The sequence below is a fragment of the Dermacentor variabilis genome, chromosome 1, assembly GCF_050947875.1.
Source record: "Dermacentor variabilis isolate Ectoservices chromosome 1, ASM5094787v1, whole genome shotgun sequence".
NCBI lineage: Eukaryota > Metazoa > Arthropoda > Arachnida > Ixodida > Ixodidae > Dermacentor > Dermacentor variabilis.
Genome location: NC_134568.1, coordinates 34,411,233 through 34,435,446, shown reverse-complemented (window position 1 = coordinate 34,435,446; position 24,214 = coordinate 34,411,233). Strand labels below are relative to the sequence as shown.

General features: G+C 46.4%; 2 protein-coding genes and 1 non-coding gene across 4 annotated transcripts in view; 1 reads left to right on the top strand and 2 right to left on the bottom strand.

Moving 5' to 3' along the window:
• The window catches only part of LOC142576427 (zinc finger CCHC domain-containing protein 24-like), a 239,965-nt gene that overhangs the window by 77,928 nt on the left and 137,823 nt on the right, over window positions 1-24,214 (bottom strand). The gene's annotated exons all lie outside the window — the stretch shown is intronic.
• The window catches only part of LOC142570818 (sodium-coupled monocarboxylate transporter 2-like), a 119,489-nt gene that overhangs the window by 50,299 nt on the left and 44,976 nt on the right, over window positions 1-24,214 (top strand). Inside the window, exons 2-4 of the mRNA XM_075679137.1 lie at window positions 756-821; window positions 11,042-11,093; window positions 20,406-20,473. Of these exons, the coding sequence (XP_075535252.1) occupies window positions 756-821; window positions 11,042-11,093; window positions 20,406-20,473 (186 nt within the window). The remainder of the gene's footprint in view (window positions 1-755; window positions 822-11,041; window positions 11,094-20,405; window positions 20,474-24,214) is intronic.
• On the bottom strand, window positions 19,276-19,467 carry LOC142567993 (U2 spliceosomal RNA). The gene has a single exon (XR_012825332.1). It is a non-coding gene; the product is annotated as a U2 spliceosomal RNA (small nuclear RNA).

Genomic DNA, 24,214 nt, shown 5'->3' with positions numbered 1-24,214 from the left:
TCTTTCTCTACTCCCCTCCCACTTTTCCCAGTGTACTGTAGCAATCAGAATTTTTTGTTCTGGCTAACGCCCCTGCCTTTCTCCTTTCTTTTCTATCTCTCTCTATCTAATTTTGTGGCTAAACAAGATGAAGAAAACGTCCTTATCGGTGTGATGTGCTTTGTAAGGCAACTTCAGTAGTTTTAGAATGTCTCGTGCAGTATGTCGTGGCTCCACGTGACCCTCGTCGACGCTGCCACCGCGGCTTTTCTTTGTGCCCTCTCCGGACCAGCCGCTGCGGCTCAGTAGCTCAGCATGTTGCTAGGGGCGTTGAACCGCACTCCATGCTCTCTCAGCCCAGTTGTTTTCTGTTCTGATGTTTGATCGGATATCAGCTGCAATGCGCCTCGTCCGGAAACGCCACCGACGACGGGCTTGCGTGCCGCCCGGGATCAGTGTATATAGACGGATGATACTCCATACTTAATAGAAAATTCGGCAACCTACTATACTCAACTCTACATACACAGCGGCAACCAGGGCACGTGATTTAGACCGGAAACCGCCCCGAACTATCCTGGTATTCTAAAAGGCGGTCGTGGTTCTGTTCCGAGTAACACCTGCCGGAGCGTCTGTTTTATGCGCATATTTGTACGAAACGGCTGTTAACAGCGCGTTTCAGCGGGCGTATAATTCAACTGATTTACCAATGTTTGTCTGAATTTTCTTCAGGCAGCGAGGTTCAGAAGAATGTTTTTTTTTCTTGCCCTTTGCAGTACCTGCGCCTTCGATACGGGAACAAAGTAGGCCTGGGTGCCTGCGGCATCTACTTATTTCTCAGCGTAAGTAAACAGAACGCAAAATCGCTGCAACGCGTACTTTCTGCGTGCAACGAAGCTCTCGCTAGTTCTTTCGGATATGCATATAGCAAATTAACACTGTCCTTAGACTATTAATAAAGGTAAAATCAGACATCCACCCGTTCGTAGCAAATGCTACAAAGGAAACCCATACGGGTTCTTCGAAAGAAAAACCTCGCAGTTGAAGAAAAATTCGTCCTGGTCCAGGACTCGAACCCGGGACCACCGCCTTTCCGGGGCACCCGCTCTACCATCTGAGCTAACCAGGCGGCTAGCCTGGCGGCAGGGCCAAGTCGAATTTCTCAACAACTTGAAGCAAAGGCAACAGTTTGACGTAATAGTTCTGCGGAAGCCCGCAAGGTGGAGAGAAGCAATTAATAAAGGGAAAATCAGACATCCACCCGTTCGTAGCAAGTCCTTAGTCCTTCGACTATGTGAACAATTACAGTCAGCTACCAACGGCAGTGTTGCCGAGGCTCACAAGTCACTCATCTGCCCCTAACAATCCTTGCAAAATAAAAAACATTTTCATTAAGCGCGTACAATATAGGTACAGAATAACATGTTTTCTGCCATGCAATAAAGTCTTCAGACATTCCTTCTGCCAAAAGCAATAAAAGAAAAATAACGTAAACACACACACGCTCATATATATATATATATATATATATATATATATATATATATATATATATATATATATATATATATATATATATATATATATATATAGTAACACCGTTTTGAAATGTCCCTTTCGCGACGCGCCTATGTCGTGATTTAGACTCATATAGCCTTTTGTATACCAACCATCCAGTGACATCAAGTTTGACGTTCCATTGTAACCGTATTTTATATTGTTCTAGCCGACCTAATGAAGTTGGCTGTGAGCTTGATCAGCGCACAAGCGTTCATTTTTTCGAACTCATGAGTAAGCCTTGCCTATGATGCACTTGAATAGAATGTACACTAGCCTAGAGCTCACGCAGTTGGTTACTAAATTTAACCCTGCCTTAACTTCCATTTTTTTACAGTGTATGTTCTGTTCCTTACATTAGTCGCAGCACCAGTCAGACAGCGTCAGAAGTGTCTCAACAAAGTATGAGGTTTTGCAAGGTTAAAAACCTTGCCTCGACTGTTTCATCTTTTTATTACTTATATCTATTAGTCGTAGCACGAGTCAAACAGCGTCAGAAATGTCTCAACAAATTATTAGGTTTTGCACTTCTCTTGACATATCAAATGTCCAGCTTACTCGACTACTGTTCGTAGCTGAAACCGTCCTGCCTCGTACAGCCTTCAGCAAAGGAGAGTAGGGACCTATTGAGCTTCCATTAATTCTGAGAGTAAGACTTAAAAGGCAAAACAAAGATATTGACAGTGGGCGAACGAAGAAAGCGTCAGACCCGGAGCCAACGTTTCCACAAGAAGGGAGTAGCCTTCGACCTCATGTCGACACGTTGGCTCCAGCCTTGTTACGCTGCAATACATTCTTTTTTCACCCGCGTATTGATTGGAGTAGGTATACTAGTGTCTTCGAATTACAGCAATGCATAAACCTGAACCACCGACAAGGACGGGCGCACGAATTCTCGACAAAAAAGCATGCACGCCTGCAGCCTCTGTCACAAGCACATACGGTTCACCCGGCGTGTGACAAAAGCTGACGCCCATGCGTGTTTGGGACAACAGAACTGCAGCAGGTGACAGTCTAACAAGGCAGCGACACATGCACTGCTCTCCGATTAAAATAAAAATTTGCAAGACGCGCCAGCCAATTACGTTCGCTCCTTTCAGTGACGTCACAGGGGAGGCAAACTTCTTTTACTATCGGCGTCATTCGGGATCGGTGTTTCTGAGCGAGGAAGGAAAGAGAGCAGGTGACTCTGTGGTGTGGGCGCAGCTCGGGCTGAATTAAGTTCTCACAGAGTACTGTAGAATTCTTTAGTAGTATTAATAATAAAAAAGCTATTACGGTAGAATATTTCGTAAGAGCAATTTCAACCATTCCTGATGCTGGACATATTATTAGCGAAGGTGGCCAGCCAGTGGCAAAGATCCCTTGCGAGCGAAAAGCTGCGTCAATTTGCCCCTCGACTCCATATACTTGAGAAACTCGGAAGTGTTTGGGACGAAGTTGAAAGTTCGCCCGGGACGCCTCGGACACTTAGGAAAATGCTCATCAGGTTTTAATTGATTCTGTATCTATAGTTCTCGCAGAATCAACTAGAGGTCAGGCTCTATTGGAGCGCACTTATTAAGAAGGCACGCTGTTCGAGTTAAAACGTAGTGATCGCTTTGTATATTCTTGAAAGTCGAAAGAAAAATTCAATTCGAGCACAGTTATATCTGTACCATTGTTTCGAATGAAATGAACTGCGTGTTGATTAAAAGACGACAAGAATTTCATTAAAGTCAGTGAGCTTGTCCCGACGAGTGAGCCATGAACGACGTGCATAGAGGCAAATAAAGACTAGCAACACAGAGCACTTTAGTTATTGCTCGATTTCTTGATACCCTCAGAGCCCGCGCCACCCTTTCAAGAACAGAGAGATCAGTTTCAAGATGAGATCAGTCGGCGTCAAAGTAGACGAGATGGCGTAATCGACATTGTGGCGGAGTTTGAATGTCCAGGGGCCGAATTCACAAACATCTCCTTTCATAAGTGTTCTATACGATTGTCCGGTCGCATTGGTTAATATCAATAATAATAATGCTTATTAGAATAAAATATCAGTATACAAAAGCGGCCTGCGGAAGCCAAACGAGAGCTTCAGGGCAGTACCCGGCAGCTGGAGACATGATAACACTCCGAAGGAAAATTAATAAATCGTGGGGTTAAATAAAATAAACACCAAGTTTTTTAACAGCTTTTAGGACATTCAAGGAGAACAACATTACCGTTAAATAATTAAAAAAGAGTTGAATGTAATATTCGCGAACACGCTTCCCGTACGTACGCACATGAGGAACAACAAAACGCTGACGGAAATGGCACTCTCGGTCAGAGTTATAATTGAGGCAAAACTTTTTATCCAGATTTACTAGATTATAATTGTTTCGTTAAACAAGAAACCAAAATTAGGCACGTTCATATATTACGAACTGCTCACGGTCGTATCGACGTTTACTTGCCATGATATAGGACATCAATACGGAGGATGGCGGTGAAGGAGGGGGCTGTAATTGTGATTGATGAGTGACATCGTTTAGCTGTCGTCATCACATGATGGACCTGAGCATCGACTGTGCTTACACAGTTTACTTTGTTTTTCCTAGTCTGTTGTCTCTTGCGTTCTCTTAGAGCGCACCCCTAAGGCGCCTGTTCCTGCGGTGAGCGTCGGCGTCGGCGTAACCAAGCGGACGAAGACAGCGGGGGATAAAAAAGCGAACGGGGAGCGGGGATGAAAGACGCCGAGAGGAAGCAGAGGAGGAGCGTATGGAGAAAGCGGGAGAAGAAGGAAGGAAGGAAGGAAAAAGTGGAGAAGGAAAGGCAGGGAAGTTAACCAGTTTAGCTTAACCGGTTTGCTACCCTACACATAGGAGAGGGATGGGGGCGATGAAAGATTGGGAAGGGGAAGAGAGAGAGAGAGAGCACATAGCACAGCACACACACATCGTCCGTTAGAGTCCTTCAATCTGGCATGGTACGTGATATCACTGTCACAGCCGCTTGTCCAATCCCGTCTCTTTCAAAAACCGACGTAGTCCCTTCGTCGCCTTCACCTGCGATGTCTTCTGTCGGCGGCATGTGAAAATTGTGTCGAGGGACAATGGTCTAGTGTCAAGGTGCGCTAGAACGGATGCCAGGGACTGTCGCTGAACATTATATTCAGGACAGTCGCACAGAATGTGTTCCAGCGTCTCCTCGCAAAGACAGGCATTGCAGAGAGCGTTGTCGGCCATTCCAATGCGAAATGAGTACAATTTCGTGAAAGCCACCCCTAGCCATAAGCGATAAAGCATAGTCGCCTCTTCGGCGGAGTCCAGTTGGCATATAGAGATGCATCAAAGAGGGCAAGTGGTATTGACGGTCGCTCTGGTTGGTCTGGCTGTTTGGTGTGCACCATAGAGAGAACGTGATCTCCTGTGCAAGCACTCGAAGTCTGCTAGTTGCGTCGGATCGTGAAAGCGGTATGGCCTCTTCTTGTGCGTCTTCAAGAGCTGCCCGAGCAGCATTATCGGCGTCTTCGTTTCCAGTGACGCCGCAGTGACTTGGCAGCCACTGAAACGTCACGTGGTGTCTTTCTCCTGTGATGTATGGAGTAGGCATCTAATATCGAATACAAGCTATTCGAATGGCCCGCGACGCAGAGCTGATCATACAGATTGTAGGGTTGCCTTTGAGTCGCTGAAGATTGACCATTGTCGAGGTGGCTCCCGATTGACGAAACAAAGTGCAGCGCGAAGAGCAGCTAGTTCAGCAGATGTCGATGTTGTTGGGTGGTCAGTCCTAAAGCTGATGGTAATAGCTTTTGCTGGGACAACCACAGCACCGGACGAACACTGAATGTTTGTGGAACCATCAGTATAAATCTGTTCACTGTCCGCGTACCTCTCGTGCAGGAGAAGCAGCGACAGTTGTTTCAGCACAGGCGACGACAGTTCACTTTTTCCCGATTCCTGGTACACTGAGATGGACTGTGGGGCTGATAAGACACCAAGGGGGTATCGATGGTTTAGATGCAGCGGTGAAGCCCGAGGGAAGTTTGTCGTTGTACTTGATGATAGTTTTATAGAATGATGATTGGTGCCTGTCTGAAGGCAGTGTTGCAAAGTGGTGATAGGGGGCACGCGCAAAATGTCTGATGTGCGTTCTCAGGGCTTCCACCGTAATGTGAGTTCGCATTGGATGGTCCCGAGCAATCGCAAGAGTTGCCTCTGTTGACGTGCATCTGGGCAAACCAAGGCAGACTCTGAGTGCTTGAGCTTGTGCTGCCTGCAGAACACGAATATTTGTCTTGCAGGTCTTGGTCAATACAGGTAGACTTTATCTTAAAACCGAGAAAGAGAGCTCTGTAGAGTTTAAGCATTGCGTCTACTGACATCCCCCACGTCTTTCCTGTCAAGTATTTAAACAACTCGGAAGTTGCTGTCAGCCGTCGTTTCATGTAGGCCACGTGCGGGCTCCAACAGAGGTCTCGGTCAATAATTATGCCAAGGAATCTGTGGGTTCGGACATAGAAAATGGTCCGCCCATTGATTGAGATGACATAAGCCGTCATCGGTTTGCGAGTAAATGCTACTAGTGCGCATTTTTCTGGTGATATGCCTAGACCCTGTTTACACAAGTAGTTCGCTGTCAAAGTGGCCGCTCTTTGAAGCCGCGCACGTATCTGAGGACGTGTGACTGCCGAAGTCCAGACACAGATGTCGTCAGCGTATATTGGAATTTTGATGGTAGTTGGCAAGTATTCAGCAAGTCCAACAAGAGCGAGGTTGAATAGCGTCGGGCTGAGAGCACCGCCTTGAGGAACGCCCCTGCTGGTATAGCGTCACGTAGTTGGGCCATCGTCAGTTAACACATAGAATGATCTTGCAGATAGGTAACTTGCAATCCAGAAAAAAACTCGACCATCTAGGCCAACCGTCGCAAGAGCGTCGAGAATGGCCTCATGTAATACGCTATCGTGTGCCCCTTTCACATCTAAGAATAAAGCTGCAGATAAACGCTTACGGGACCTTTCGTGCTGGACATGTGAAACGAGATCAACTACATTGTCTATGGAAGAGCGGTCACGTCGGAAACCAGCCATGGAAATCGGATAAATCTTGTAGTATTCAAGGTACCATTCCAGGCGGCCAAAGATAATCCGTTCCATTATCTTTCCTACACAGCTGGCTAGCTCTATTGGGCGGTAAGAGGTGAGTTCTAGTGGGGATTTCCCCTGTTTTAAGAGTGGCACCAGGCGGCTTACTTTCCATTCGTCAGGAACATTTCCCTCCTGCCATGAGGAGTTGTAAAGGTTCAACAATTCTATCCGTGCGAACTCTCCGAGATAGCACAAGGCCCGGTATGATATACCATCTGGACCCGGAGATGATGAGCGCCTGCAGAGAGCTAGTGCCGCTTCCAGCTCCTCCATTGTAAAAGGAAGGTCCATGCGGCAATCACGAGAATGGGGGACGTCAGCTCGGGCTGGAAGATCTGGACGAGTCGCTTGGTCTGCGATCCGCGCACAAAAGTCTTCTGCGACATCGATGTCTTGCCGCCCTTGGAAAAGCGCTAGCGCCTTGAGTGGAAAACGCCGTTCCGGAAGGCAACGCAGACCTTGCACCGTTTTCCAAATGTGAGACAGTGGCTTGCGGGGGTCGAGTGTGTGGCAAAATGTTGCCCAACGTTCCGACGCTAATCTATCCATACGACGCTGAATCTTCTTTTGCATCCTCCTGGCTGCCCTAAGGTCATGTATTTATTTTGTAAGCCGATATCGACGTTCCGCCCCGCGACGAAGCGCTCGAAGTCGCTCTAATTCTATGTCGAAGTCATTTCACGTGGAAGAGATCGTCATCATGCGAGTGGCGTTTTGCATCGTAATTTTAATCGTTTGCTCTAACCCAGAGGGTAGGCCCTCGCGGCAGGCATCTTCCATCTCAGATTTGAAGTCCGAATTGAAGTCCAGATTGAATCGTCCGAATGGTATTCCGTGGGCCTGACCTAGACGACAAGCCTTTGATGTTCAGATAGGTGGGAATGTGGTCACTCCCATGTGTCTCAATGTCTGGAAACCACACATCTAGCGAGAGAGTTGGAGACGAAAGCAAGGTCGAGGCAGCTGCCGCATGTCACGCCTCGAAGAAAGGTGGGGCTACCATCGTTCAGGAGAGTAAGGCCATAGTTGTGGGCGATGTTTGCTAATCTTCGTCCTCTTGCATTTGTCCTTGTACTTCCCCATGCTGGATGGTGTGCATTGAAATCTCCTATGATGACCCATGGGGCGGGACAAGCACTCAAGATATCCGCAAATCTTTTGGTATCGAAATTGCTGGAAGGCGATATATAAACGCCTATGAGAGTAAACAAGAGTTTGTTCTTTTTAACTGTGATGCATATATATTGATTGTCGTCGTGAGGCGCAATTGGTTGCAAAACATCGGTGATTTCACGACGAACAAAAACGACGATTTTGCTGCATGCACCATTTGTTGATGACATGACAAATTCGTATCCTGACTGTGTTATTGGTTTCGACAAGTTGGGCTCACAAATGACGATGAGTGGAAACACATTGGTGAACACAAACTGACGAAAATCTGAAATTCATGATTTTAGCCCTCTGGCGTTCCTTTGGATGACGGACGCTGCCTTGACTTCTTTCCGGAAGGAAGGATCTTTCTAGTTGAGGGATGCAAGCACTGGACTGAAAGCGTCCAGCACTTTAAGTGCGCTCCGAGCAGTCGGTGTCCCCATGTCCACTAAAAGCGCTCGAATGGCCTCCATGAGATAACGTAGCACCGAGATGACTTGACGGTCTGTTTTAGGTGAATCATCCATGGCCGGAGAAGGATCAGGTGGGGCCCCGACCTTCTGAGGTTCCTTAGCAAGGGAGCGGCTCGGTAGCGTAGGTCATTCCTCTAAAGATAGAGTCTTTTTTGCTTCCTTTGTGGAAGCGGTGGGCCTTTTCGCGGCGCGACTAACTGGCACCGCAGTGAAGTGGGTACTGTCACTTCGCGCATGCGCCTTCTTCGAAGACGTACGATGGACGTCGACGCCGACGCCGGACTACTTCGGCTGCCTCGCTGTGGGCCGAATTGTCTCTGGCCATTTGCTTGAGAACCGCGCGCTCCCTCTTGATGCGGGGACAGTCTTTCCACAAGGCCGCGTGAGGGCCGCTACAGTTGGCGCACTTCAGAACCGTGGCAACCGTGCATGAGGTTCAGCGCAACGGGGATACAGTAGCGAGTTGGGACACACGCCCTTGACGTGTCCTAGCCTGAAACACGGATGGCATTGAAGCGGCTTCTGGATGTATGGTCAAACCGGATGTCGGAAATTTCCGACTTTAACGTGGGATGGGATACAATCCCATCCCACGTAGTGTGGCTAGTGCGGCGACGATAGCTACGAAATGGCGACAAAGTAGCGCACATCGTCTGTTTGCAACGGCTGCTGTGAATCGCGCGCACGCGTCACCCCAATGCGCTGCCTCTCGCGATCTTTCGTTGCAAGCTTCGCTCCGCTTGCTACTTGCCACAAGAGACAGATTGTCCGCGCCAGCCAATATATCGCGAAATGAAAACACGTATAGAGCTGTCTTGAAGTTTCGCATTAGGGAGCATTGTAATCGTCAGTGATCTTTTTTAAAGTTACGCTCCTCCACGCACGGACCTCGTGTGTGTAGTGCATGCCTAATAAGTAAATACACGGTGAAAGCACGCGAAGACAAACTACCTATACTAAACGAAGTGGGGCAGGGCGCAATGCAGGATAGACTTAAGGAACTGTCTTATTCTGAAAGAGTGCGGCAAGGCGATGTCATGCGAAGAAAAGATTGCCACTTTGAGTCCTCGCAAGTCCTAGGTGCGGCTTTCACTACTTTCTACGGCCGATCATGCAGCCCCTCCACTTCCCGTAAATCATCTGAAGACGTGGAGAATATAGGAATGTCAAACGATATTGTTCAAGTAGCCAGAAATCTGTGTTGTTCAGCTCTTTATTTCTAGTTTACATTCACGGCAAGCTTGGCAAATGTGTAATTGAAGTCGGGCTGTAATAATGGCATATCGACTTATCAGGATTCAATAGATGCGCCAGCTTCGCGATATTCTCGCTCAAAAGTAGATGCAGTATACATTGGTGTTACACTTACGTTTGTTTCAGAAGGCGTCAGAGAGGCTTCTTTAGCAAAGCTTGCATTCTGTGGCAGCGTTTGAGGGTGGACATATTCCGAAACCGGCACTAGTCTCAGAATATCCGCTCATATCTGCCCGACTCGGCTTTCGTTCCGCAGTTGCAACGTGTGCCCTAAAAATTACAATTTAATTCACATATTCGTGTTTAGCGAACACAACATTGCCCATTTTCTAATCCTTTATTGTCCGCCTCTTCATGTATTCGACCACGAAGGGTTAGACGGAGAAGTTAAACGGAGAAGGCTGGGATTTTAACCAGAAAAGCGTCTGGTTGGCCACCCTATGCTGGGCGAAAGGAATGGGGGGATTAGAAAAATGTGTATGAAAGAGATAGATAGATAGATAGATAGATAGATAGATAGATAGATAGATAGATAGATAGATAGATAGATAGATAGATAGATAGATAGATAGATAGATAGATAGATAGATAGATAGATAGATAGATAGATAGATAGATAGATAGATAGATAGATAGATAGATAGATAGATAGATAGATAGATAGATAGATAGATAGATAGATAGATAGATAGATAGATAGATAGATAGATAGATAGATAGATAGATAGATAGATAGATAGATAGGGGCGGGTTGAACGCGTGCAAGCGCGCGGACGCCTCTACGCCGTCGAACACGTTCACACAGGCCAGTCACACTCAAGAAGAGGCGCAATAGCGCTAGCCACCACAGGTGATTTTTTTTTTTTTTTGCATCTGTCAGGCATAAAAAGGAAAGTGCCCATATGTAGAGGTTCCGTACTTGCTTTTAAACGCGACAATCTTCTCACCATGACTTCGAAGTATTCATGCACCCAATGTTAATGATTTAGAAAATTGTAACGTGGTAGTCGCTTGCGAAGCTATTATCTCGACAAAGCGAATCGTCTGATAGATTAAAACTCCCCCCTCCCCCACCTTTTTTTCTTTTCGAGCTTACAGCGCATGTGCTTGCCTATTTCCCTGAGAAGCGGCAAGGTACCAGCTACTGTCACGCAGCTTTTACAGCACTTCAATTTTTTTTATGTGCAAGACTTAATTTCGCCTCTTTGTGGAATTCGATGGGTTAGGGTCTCGCAAAATGTAATTGACTTGGCACGTGTACAGACACAAAAGAAAGAAGAGGCAGTGTCAAAAGCCAACGTGCGCAGGCTTAATTTTTTTTTTTTGACTAAACAAATGCATTTCCTTGAGCGGGAAACGACCGTGTGTCAACATTGAGTGCACGTTAAAAACCCACAGTCGTGGTGAAAATTTTCAGACTCCCCTACACTACGGAAGGTCTCATAATCATAGCGTTGTTTTGCCACGTAAGACCCCAGGATATGTATATATTTTGTTCCCTTCGCAGCAAACCATTGGCGCTGTCGCACTGTTCTCTGCATCCGTAGCTGCCGCAACAGGTAAGCAATTCCATTGTGACGGCGCATGTGATGTAAGAGCAAATGAAGTTTTTAGAACGCAGCGCGAGTAGATGGTACGAAGAAAAAGACAAAACAACAACAACAAAAAAACAAGCACTGTCTTTGGCGAGTTCACAGTAATTTTTCTACACTTTCAGTTTATAACATTTGATGGCTGTCCACGCAGAATTATTGCAGGATTCTTGCTCGCTCTTTGCCTTAATTTGAACTGAACCTGCAATAATGTATCTGAGCGCGGGTTGCTGTCACTGCCACCGCCGGGCATGGTCTGCTAAATTGGCGAGTTCACGCAGAGGACCAGATCGTCGACTCAGTTGGCAGGTCAAGAACGGTATGGCTTGGGGCCAACCTCGATTTCTTTATTAAAATACAAAGCGCATAAATTCTCTCACGACGCGACGACTGGACCTATCTGAAGAAAAAAAATGTCGCATTTGAGAGCGAAAAGTAAATTCCAGCGACAGTAGAAAGTATAATTTCGATTTATGATTGATTTATGACACTATACATAAATTGCCGAAAAACGGTAAGGTAGAAAAACAGTGGTAGTGCAAAGTTTACAAATCCGTAACCCTGCAACAAGAACAGACATTCAAAGTCTGTAAACTGCGTCTGCTAGAGCGCCTAAAGCGCACACGCTTTATATGAGCCTACAACTTACGTGACATTTTTTGTTACAGCGATTTTGACAATTTCGCAAATGTCCTACTTAGAAGTTGGTATATATTTGAGAATGTCGTATAATACACCCATTTTGTCCTCCTTATTATAATGTTAATGACTAGACTTTAACATTTTCTTTTAAATGCAACAAGCCTCGCCAAGTTCGCTGTAGTGGATACCCAGCCAAACGATGTTTCTGTTTTCATGATGGCACGACGCAGTATGTGATCACGTGGAAGCCAGACATTGCGACGTTTCGAGCACTCGTTCCGGCTCGCTCTGTCATTCTCTACGCTGCTACATCGGCTCTCACAATCAGTAGCAGCATACGAAGTGGCCTAGCGAGCTAGGTTGAGTACCAAACATCGCAATGTCCGGCTCCCACGTGACCACATACAATGTCGTGAGGTCACGACACAGTATCCTCCTGTGAAACGAAACCGAAACTGGCTATGTGAAAGCTATTATATGAGATTATTAATGGCGCTCTGAGGCCTGTCACTATTTTTTCTAGGGTTTTCAGGTCGAGGACCTTCATTTGCACACGAAAAGAAAAAGAAATGTCAGCAATTGTGTGCGGCACCGAATCAAACCGCACACAAGAACGCCGCCGACGAGCTGCTGTAGCGGCGCAACCAATTGCACCTCGGCTACAGTGATCAGGTACTTCGCGTGAATGCAACTATACTCGCGGCACTGAACCGCGTAGCGGCACACTTTATAGCCAGCGGTTCCTTTCAGGCAACAATGGGACTTGGGACCACTGGGCGACGTCATACAGTCAGCCTCGGCGAAATAAATTGACGATTCGATCCCCGTCGTGTCGAACCGAATCGTCAATACTTTTCGTGACCTGTAGCCGTGCAGCAAGATTCAGCGACAGCGAATCGCCCGCCGTGAACAGCCAGTTTGAGGCACACGTACATCGCGTTTCGACGTTGCTGGTTCATGTAACGTCTGGACATCGTATAGTGAATGTTTCTGTTTCCAATGGCAACGACTCTTACCAGTTACGGGGGATTCGCTAAGAAGCCGAGGGTGTACTGCTGTACAGAATGTCCCAGTAACTAGCTTTTATAGAGTTCCAGCCCGCTACCAATGGATAGACATGGACCTTTTCCTATAGGATAGTTTGTTCCGTGTTGCCACAGTGAACGCTGTGTACTCATATGAGCGCGGCGCGATCTAGAGAGAGAGAAAGGGGGGGCGGTCATAAGGGAAAGGCTGGGCGGTTAAGCAGGCTGAGCCCAGTAGGCTAACCTGCACTGGGCAAGGGGGAAGAGCGGCTACTAGATGAGAAAGGAGAGAGAGGTTCAGTGCCACCGAGCGTTCAGAAAGTGGAAGCGCCAGCCTTCATCGCGTGCTTGCGTGTGTTCAACGCGCGCGCGTTTGGAATTTGTTGCATCAACTATGGATAACGCAAGCCGAAAAAATTGGAGGACGCTTAAGCTTCGCCTTCAAGAGTGGAACGCGATAACGTTATCGCACCCCGTTCGCACCACCCACTCAAACGATCTACGCGAGCCAACCATAGCGATCGGTACGGAGAGCCGGGCCGCGACGCGCCATGAAGGAGGACGCGATCATGGGGCGAGTGGCGCGCCACGTGTCGGGGCAGCGCCCTACATTGCGAGGAGGGGGTCTTCTGTGCCTGCGGCAAGATGGCTCTGCGTGTGCGCAGAGCGCAGAAGAAATGTAGCGGAAACGTACTTCGCTACTCGTGAAACTGCGACTTCTGTAATTTACATGGTCATAATTACCGATATACACCGCAGTATAACTTTCTACGGCACGTTTCTAAGGCAACACCGCATTCACTAGAGGCGATTTTGTACCGCTTTGAACGGTCGAACTCGTGGCTCAGGTTTTTTACACAATATACAATCGGTGGTCCACGGCACATATATTCCCTTGTCGGCCAGCCAAGTCTTTACAGGCAAGGTATTTGTGTGGAGTTTGAAGAAGAATGATTTTACCGATGGTTTCACAGGCATTCTTTTGACCCCTTTGAGGACATCATCGCCTGAACCTCCATAGTATGCTAACCTATACATTGGAACTGGCATTAATGAGTCTATCATATCATGGTACAATTTCTTTCTTTTGACGGAACTTAAATATTCTAGCGAGAATCGAACACTAAGCATACGGAAAGATAACACTACTTCCTGAAGGAAACCTTTCACTGGAGGGGATTCAACATTGGAACACGAAACAATGAAGTCAGGTAACAGATTACCTAATCGCACTTGTGTCATGGTGCGCAAAAATGGATCACTGTGGTTCCGCAAGAACCACCAGAGACTGTCGATCACGTCTTCATTGACTGTTGGGATCCCTTTTTTCATTGGGACATCTTACAACGAACATTAAAGAAAGCATTACCAATAACCCCACGTGGTATCAGATACTTAGACACAGGCAATAACGATATTCCATATGACCTTATTATGCTGCTGAGCCTCCATAGTATATGGTCCACAAGAATGTCGGTATGTCATGCTGATGTGAATGCCCATTCTGTGCGAGAAAACTTTATTGAAAGTGTCGTCTACATGCGTGAAGTGTACAAAGCCCAGAAAGAACCGCCCGATTGGTTGCCGCTGTTCGATGAGTTGGCTAAATTCAAGCGATTTTAATTTTAGAGAGTCAGCATAAGCTAAGCTGATTCTCTTTTCACAATGTATTCGCATGGCATTTCTGTAACGAGGAAATAAAGAAAAAAAAAACTCGTGGCTCAGTGGTAGCATCTCCGTCTCACACTTCGGAGACCCTGGTTCGATTCCCTCCAGTCAATCATGCAGGATGTTTTTTTATTGATGAAGTGCCTTCCGGGATTTATCGCTCACGGCCAGCGCCGCTGACACCGACGACACCGGCTTTTCTGCGACACGAGCTCCTTTACGCTGTCGCGTTAAAATCTGCGCTCTTGCTCGACCGCAGTAACTTGGCCGCCGATCATGGTATTCCCCCACGTGCAGCGTTACAACAGGGCGATGCTCCCTGCGACTATAGCTGTAGCCGCAGCTGGCAAAGAGACCGTGCGCTTTGGGGTTAAGAGGAAGCTTTAGCTCGGGCCCAACTCCGACGCGGCCTATTCAAATACATGTAAAATGCAAAAACGTTTTTCTGAGATAACCTTGGGATCGATTTTAATGAAATTTATTGCATTTGAGAGACAAAGCTAAATTCTAGTGACTGTTGGAAGCGGAATTTCCATTTAGGGTTTGAATTTTGTCAAGAAGATTTTCAAATATTCGACCGTCTGAAAAAAATAAAAGCACGAAGTTTACAAATTTATAGCTCTGCTTCAAGAACATATATTGCCGTTCTGTACACGGCATCCGTTAGATCATTCAAAGCGGACAAATTAGATGTGTCATTTTACATCTTACTTGAATTTGTTACGTTAGTTACAAGGGTTCTGCAAAAGCTTTATTTCCATATTACTAAATTTTTTTATATTCATATGTAACATATCAATTTTTTCCGCTTTATATGTACTATTAGATGCAATTCACAGAATGCTATTATCACTTTTCGTTGTTGAGTTACAGAGTTGTAAACTTGATAGTTTTGTTTTTGAAAATTTTCGATTTTTGCCAATTTTTAATAAAAATTCACGGCCTAACTCAAAAATTCGAAACCAACAGTCACTAGATTTTAAGTTTTTCTTTCAAATGCAACAAACCTCGTCAAATTTGGTGCAGTGGTTGTCGAGAAAAACGAATTCTCCTTTTGCATGCATTTTGATAGGAGCATCCGAGCTAAAGCTTCCTGTTAAATCGGATATGACAGAATCGCTGGAGCCAAGCTCGGCCGATAGCTCAGCTCACGAAGGGTGGCTTGAACACGCCCTACTTATGATGGCAGTCTGAAGTTTACTGACCGCTTCACACTGCCATTCAATCTAGCAATGCTGAAGGGGAACCCTCGCATTGTGTGCAATTTCAAAGCGTCATATAAATTACATAACGCCTCTACGTGAAAGCAGCAGTTTGAAGAGTGAAAGGGGGAAAAGCAGTGCAGGTTTCGGAGTTGGCTTCGAACTATGCGTCGAGTAATTCGAGATTGTTCATTCTCCTACTCTGACACACATATGCCATAAAAAAATAAATTGTGCGACTAAACGTCTCAAAACTGCACGACGGGTTATGAGGGACGCCACAAAGCAGAGCTCTGGAATAATTTCGACCACCTCTTTAACACGCACTCAAAACGCGGTATACGCAAGGGTTTTCGCAAGCCGACTGCTTAGCACTCAGAGTAAGAGAGCAATAAAAGGCGCCTGTGTAGCACCATCAGCTCAAAAAAGTGAGGGCTAAATGTAGTCCTCAGTAGCTGTCGACGTGTGCGACTGCGAACGTACTTGATAAACACCAGCTCCGAGTGGTGTGAGCGAAGAGAAACACATAAGGTGCTACAGCCGCCTGCTACGGCCCTGTAGTCCAACTATCGAGGTCTTACTGAGCTTAAACGTCAAAGTAGCCGGAAGAAGTTGGGTTCACAAGAGTGAACCCAATGAGCGCTGAGTACTACGCCCAAAAAGTGGTCTCAACCTACTGCGAAATTTCGCCTCGCCAATCTGTTTTACAATACGCCTCGTTCGAGTGAAATGTACATTTGGTACATAAAATACCCATCAATTTTTACAAGGTGCCTCAGTCTCTCGGAATCATTATTAATAATAACAAAGCCACAAATGCTCCAAATTGGCGGGCATCATTCCTTAGTAATGTTGCTTATACTAGCAAGCTGCTCTCCAATTTTCTGATGGGATATCGACATTTAAATAGGCCTTCATTCAAGCCCCCTGAAAAGGCTACTCAGCAAAAGGCTCGTCAAGGTCCGCATATGCGACAAATAGCCACATTTAAAAAGACAAAGCACAGGTACGTTCATGTGCCAAAAGCCGCGACAGGGATTGGAGAGAGAAAGAGGTGGGGGACGTGTCTCTAAAGAAACTGGGATCAGAAAATCCTGCAAGTTGCTGGCGGAGGACAATTCCCAATTGACTTTCGACAAGCGAAACTGCACACCCTACTGAACGCACATGCAAGTTATAATAAGATTTATACACAGGGAATAGCTCGCTGCAGTGGAGATGTATCAAGCAACAGCATAGATGTTTGTTATAGTTAGTCGCAAATACAACGCCGTAGCCTTTACGTATGATATTAGGTGTGCCATTGTTGTAATTCACTCTGTACTTCAATGGTTCTTAAGCTGTGATTGACGGATTGATTGATTTATTCAGAATTGCAAACTTCAGTGAGTAACTCCGTCGGCTTCTCCACAACACTGAATCGTTCAAGGATTTGATAAACTTAAGCATGGGCGGAATAAACACATTGCATCATTCCGAACGTATTTCGAAAATGTGGAGTACAGTTATGCAACTAGAACACAAGCTCAAAAGATAAAAAGTGAATTCCAGAGATCAACTGCAACACGCCGTAGACGTTTCAGCGAGCACGTCACTGAATGAGACTCAGTACGGCACCAAACGCGTGTACGCTGGAAAGAAAGGATAAATAATGTATAACATGGAGAGAGAAAAATATATTATGCAAGAAAGAGGCGACATAATCTTTACGGGCAGTACTTTAAGAACAAAGGTTCTCACCCGCCTTCGTTGGTTAGTGGCTTTGGTGTTGCACGCGCTCTGTCTCTCTCTATCTTGCTTGGTGTTGCGCTGCACGAGATAGCAGGATCAAATCCCGGCCACGGCGGCCGCGTTTCGATAGAAGCGAAATGCAAAATAATCCCGTGTACTTAGATTTAGGTCCACGTTAAAGAAACCCAGGTGGCCAAAATTTATCCGGAGTCCCCCACTACGGCGTCCCTTATAATCAGATCGGGGTTTCGGCGCGTAAAACCCCATATTTTCTTGCAGCTAAGCTGTGTATGGCTGGGGTCTGGAAAAAATTGCGTACGAATGGCGGTGTGTACATCGAGAATTTCTCCTCACACGTGGGCCGATCCCGAAGATAGTGCAATACCGGGCCGCGACTTTACAATCGCTAGTAAGAACAGCAGGGCATGGCATTTCCGGAGGCACCGGACGTTTGTGCGCATGCGAGAGTAAGAGCGAGTGCGAGATAAAAAATGTGGGGGCTTTTGCTTCTTGAATATGTGACTCTGCCGATGCACTTCGGAGAAGTTTCTTTGCGCGTGCTGTATGCGTTTGTCCCTAAGCGTGCCGGCATTGCAGAGTGGGGTCGAGTTTGTTTACGCTCGGACACTGGCTGCTGGCTCGGTGAAACAGGTGAAGCAGCGGGCACTGACGCCCCATTTGGCGATCGCTGTGTTGGATGCTCTCTCTCGCATCTACGGCGCTCGTGCTAAGTCAGTCATGCCGAATCATAACTTTCGCGTATTTTAACGTGATGTAGCTTGAAAAATAATATCGCACATGTTTCCGTAGGAGCGGTAGGGACCGTGGAAGAGGCCGCTCTGCATATATTGAAAATCTAGAAAGCCGATTACCTTAGCAACCGCGGTTGAACGCGAGTGCTCAAAGGCCGCCGGTGACGCTCGACGTCCTTGCAACCGCTATAAGAATACGCCGCGCCCCCTCAATTATTTTACGCTAACTTAACCTAACGTGAACGTAAGCTAATGTTAACCTAACCTAACGAGGCCGAGACGCAAAGACAATAATCCTCAAGACGTAACCGTTGTGAGAATACGCCGCGCCACCCTAACGCCTTTTACGCTAACCTAGCCTAACCAAACGTTAACCTACCCTAACGTAATACTGCCTAACCTAACGTTAACCTAAAGTTAACGTGGCCGAGACGCAAAGACAAAATCCGCACGGCGTAACCCCTGTGCACATGAGAATACACCGCGCTGCCCTAACACCTTTTACGCTAACCTAACGTGGACGAGACGCAAAGCCAGCAATCCACACGGCATGATATAGGTAATCGCATTCTACCATGGTTACTAAGGCGCTGTGCGTTTATTTCACTCAAATGGGACCACTTAAAAATTCTCCTGGCAAGTCGCGGACAGCAGCATACGAGAAGCCTGCTAAGAGCGAAGATACTCCAGCAGGAGAGCAGGTCCGGGCTCTACTACTACCCTATTGCTCCCCCGGAGAAATATGGTGATGTTTTCTTTTTTTGTGTGTGACGCTAGAGTGCCGTAAGGCGCGACAAAGTTATAATCGGGCATGACAGACTCAGCACCAGCGCCGCACACGCGAGAAAATCTGTTTGACGTACCTTTTGACACAGTGATCACCAAATGGGGCGTCAGTGCCCGCTTCTTCTCCTGTTTCACCACGCCGACAGCCAGCGTCCGAGTGCAAACAAACTCGACCACACTCCGCAATGCCGGCGCACCTAGGGACAAACGCATAGAACATGCGCAAAACACTTCTCCTCCGTAGGGCCTTGGCAGCGTCAGATATTCAAGGAGCAAAAGCCTCCAGATTTTCTCTTTCGCACCCGCTTACTGGTGCCTGCGTAGAAACGTCGATCGCCCAGAGAAATGCTACGCCCCACTGTACTTACTAGCAATTGTAGAAATGCTACCGGGCCGACCTGTGGCGGATGTGAAGCAGGCTTTAAGCACTCTGCCAACTTGCAAAAATAAGTTTAATATCTTAGATCGAAATACAACCCCTATCAGATATTAAACTGATAAGAGCAAATACTACACTTTGACCCGCGTCGGCCATGTCTACGTTCGCACCGCCCTCTCTTTGTCGGCGTTCCGAGCGCTTGCATTTGCTTTCCTTCCGCTCTCCCATGGTGGCGGTCCCGTAAGCGTGCTGCCCGCCAGGGCCGCGAGGCGGACAGAAATGCGAACCGTCCATGTGGCCCCGATCCCGCAAGCCTGGAACGTTTCACCGGAGCAACGGCCAGATGGCCAGGTTTCAGAGGGAGTCTGTGGGGAACCGATTTTGTGTGGCCTGTGTTGTGTGTGACCGCTTGTGGTTTACGAGTGACCTCACAACCATTACTGCACTGCGGCACGTCGGCCAACGCACGATCGCCTTGGCTATGGTGAAGCAATGTGTGCCCTCGGAGTGCGGTGAGGTGCGTGTCTGTTCTACGTACTAGGATTTGTTAGTAAAAGGTGTTGTGCCGCGTTTTGCAAGAATACATGGATATGTGTGCACCCCGGTGCCTCATCATCTTCCGAGGTTCAACATCGCGCAGCAGCGACTGGTCGCGCCACGCCTTCCATTTATGTGCATACGCCGTTTGACGCACGGAAATGGACAGTTTGCCATTAAGGAGCCCACATACACAGCTTCGCTGTTCATCCACCTTCGCAGAGTGGAATGGCACTTAATTCTTTTTTTGTTAAGAACTGAGGTTCTCAGAGAACGTTATTGCTCCGATTTGTCGTTCCACAGCCTGTGCTTTTATTTCTTTTTGTTGTATAATCGTGCAACAGCAGTCATCTAGGCTATTCAGTGCTAACAACTTAACAAATCAACCGCAGACTCACCCCAAGTAAAGACTAATCCAAATCTACATTCGGGATAATGAGCGGCCAAGCACGCAATAAGACAAACTGCATGCCATTTTTTTGTGTGTGATTTTTTTAGGTAACCCCAACCTTAAATTTCACGCTATATTTTTCATACGATTTCGCTTCTCCACGCAGTTTTTCACCTTCCTATACAATGGACAACATTGGGCATCGGAGTAGCAGGAACGGTCTACACGGCCTTGGTGAGTTTATGCTGCCTGAGCCATACTCAGCACGTAGACGAATTCGCATTAATTTCGGTGAATAACAGAGCATTCACTTCCGGCAAACTGTTCCATTATACAGTGGCCTGTTCGGGCTTAGCAGGTGAAATATTCAGAAGTTAAAAAGAAAAAAAAAAGGTGAACATATAGAAAAAGGTAGAACATTGCCTCCGGAGCTGCATATTAGACGGAAAATATGAAACATCCGCAGCTAGAGGGTACGGGCTATGATGACCAAAGAAGAGGGGGCGTTTGCGCTAGAATTTCTGATCTCCCTACTACCGCTCATAGCGCAGATCCAAATGCAGATCCAACGCACCTGTTGGAATCCATGTGAAGTGAAGTTGGGAAACAGTTAAGTGATGTACAACTAAATGTGATGCGTAGAATCTTATTTATTTTCATATTATACAACGTGTAGGCTCATTTAATACGTTCATGCACCAAACAGCCCACAACTGTAATGTCATGAAATGTGCAGGTTTGTGCGCCACACCGTTCGCAAGCTCTGCCGAAATGCAAACACCACTACAGAAAGTTGAGGCGTTGACGTATTGACGTCACGAAGATAAAAGACTTGGTTGATGTTTTTCGGGCAAGAATATTGAAGATAAGTACATGGTATTTTGTACAGACAGAAGATCAACACATGTGTAATATGCCGCTAGTGTCACTGTGGCACGTACCCATTCCGGAGTGTTGGCTAGGAACGGGCACATGCGCCAAATATAGAGACATTTCAAAAGAAGCTGTTGAAAATCATGCGTTATTCCATTAAAATGGACATGTACATTAGAGATGCCTACGACGTGACATTATTTATGCATGTTTACTGTCGCGATCAGTTGAGCGATTGCGCGCGACAGAGGTGTGCTTACGCTCATTGGCACTACTTTGGAGGTCAGTGCTTCTATAGGCCGATGCGCTGGAACTTTTATCTGGCAAGCATGAATCCATTACACACACACACACACACACACGCACACGCACACGCACACACACACACAAACAGTTTTATATATATATATATATATATATATATATATATATATATATATATATATATATATATATCACTGGTGCCTTCGTTGGAGTGAACCGACGAAAGCCCGTCGGTTACTATATCGGGCTATATATATCGGTTACTATATATCGGTTACTCCAACGAAGGCACCACATGCAGCTTAAGGAGGCCTTCTCTAAAGAAGGCTTGCTTAAAAACGTGACGTCCTGAGGATCTAAAGTAAAACGCGTCCGGACTCCGCCGGAGAAACAACCGGTTCATGTGCCTTATGCGCACCACCTGTCACACAAGCTTGAAAAGGACGGCCGCCAGGTGTGGTTTCCCTGTGCTGTATTCAGCACTGAAAAAGCTGGCTCGCATGTGCCGAGCAGTCAACGACCGCGGCCAGAAAGGTTCGGCCTGCACGAATAAGCACGCTAAACTTTTTGTCGCGTGTGGTACAGAAGTCGTTTACTGCACCCCCGCTGTCATGTGGCAAATGCTTCATCGGCCAGACCGGTCGCTGCTAAAAGGAAAGATTCAGAGAGCAACGTGTGGCAAGTCCGGGCACTAGCGGGATCCGGTCCCTTAGCGGACCGCTTTAAACGGCACCACTGCACGCCTATATTTAACAGCATACTTGTTCTAGGTAGTTACAAGGATGAAAAGTGCCGTCTGATTCTTGAAGCTTTTTTGCGTTCAAAAAGAAAACGAAAAATGTGTCACCACATGTATCACATTGCCAATGAAAAAACCAGATTACTAGTCTCAAAACCTGTCTGCCATGCACCTATGATAATTGGGTTCAAGCATGCGCTACAATTCATGTTCCGCCGTCTCTTGGCGCATGATGAGCATAGGTATTATATATATATATATATATATATATATATATATATAAGCGCGGGAAATGCCTGAGATCTCGACATTCCAACTAGCCCAGCTCTCCGCTTTAACTACAGCTCTAGCAATATCCGTTTGACCAGTGAACTCGTTGTCGGTGCAACGTGAGGGCAAATAAGTTCGCTTTGTTCTACGATTGTCACAGATTGACACACAAGATTCCCTTTCAACCCAAGGTACTAGAACAGTTCTTTGTTAATGAAAATAAAAGAAATACATTTATATACCTAATAATGCTGGTAGCTGCTCAATTTCATATAGTATAGTAAAAATAAGTGCATATCCAACGCACATGTTGAAGTCTGTGTGCAGCGTAGCCTTAGTAAACCGGGTAATTAAATGGTGCACGACCAACGGCGATGCCTACAGCTGTGTTTACGGTCGCAATATGAGATTTATGTTTATGCTTATGCACCGCAAATGTCCCAATCTAATTTCAGTGCAATATTTATATTTATGTGCCATAACATTCATAAGCTGTGTCAGAATGTAAACACGAAATCGAGCGGTTGCACAGTACGGGACGCCTGCTCGCCAATGTTGCGAGGATGAAAACGAGAGTGGAGGTGACCGGTGTAAGCCTACAGAAGTGATTGAATTGAATTGGAGAACGTTTATCGTAAAAGGAAAGGCTGCCGCACTGTGCCCAGAGAAGTAAGACGCGTGTCTAAATACATGTAAGCATTCCATACCTCTTGTGTCACAGTGGCACATACACATTCTGGAGGATTGACCGAAAATCGACACATACCGCACATACCCAATTGATAAATTGAAAAAAAAGTTTATGTAACTCAAAGAAGCTATTGAATATTACGCGCTATTCCAAAAAGATATATGTGTGCATTTAAGGTACGCATGAGCCGATGTTAAAGCTATAGCTTTTCCGATGTGATTCGTTGCTTGATTGCGCCGAACAGAGATAACTAAACTGGCAACTGGGCCCTACTTTGTCGGTCAGCCCACAATGCTAACATAAGCAGGTTTACTCTAACTTGCACACACACACACACACACACACACACACACACACATATATATATATATATATATGTATAGGGCCAGATACCGACTGAAAGAAAGGTACTGACCTTATGAAGAAAACAGACAACGAAACGTGGGTTTATTAGGGGCACGACAATCGAGTGACACCCTTGTTTCTTGCGCAGCACTTCCAGATCACCCCCTGAGACGACCGAGTAGGAAATTCAAGATAAACCAGAAAAAAAAGTAGAAAAGAAATAGTACAGTACAAAATTCACAGGCTTCATTATATATGTCATATCATAGCAAAAGTTTAGTTACAAGCTGAGTCGCTGCAGTGTCCGGAATAATTAGAATTAATTAGAAATAACTGATTACCACACACCAAAGTACAGAATCGTAGACTTTAGTGACCCGCCATGTGAGCACGACTTTGGCGAAATTCCTGGAAACCCGGAAGTAGAAAGCGGAAGTAATGACGTCACTCATGACGTCACACACAAGAAGGGGCATTACATTAAACCGGCTAAGTAATGGTAAACAGTTGCCTGGTATAAACTGAACATCTGCCTCGCAGAGCGGATGTGACGTCACTCCCTGCTCTCTCGCTTCTCTCCCGGCGCTCACCTGCTCGCAACAGCTGGCCGCGCGCGCTCGTTACGTTTTCTGACGTCGGCACCGGAGAGGGCGCGTAAGGTGCGCTTCGCGCGCAGCTCGCTAGGGGCTACGGCCCACCAGGTGGCGCAAGCTGCGCTTCCTTCTCGCCCGCATGTCGTGCCATGGGAAAGACGTTCGCTCGCTTAACCTATATAAAACCAACGCCGAGGCGC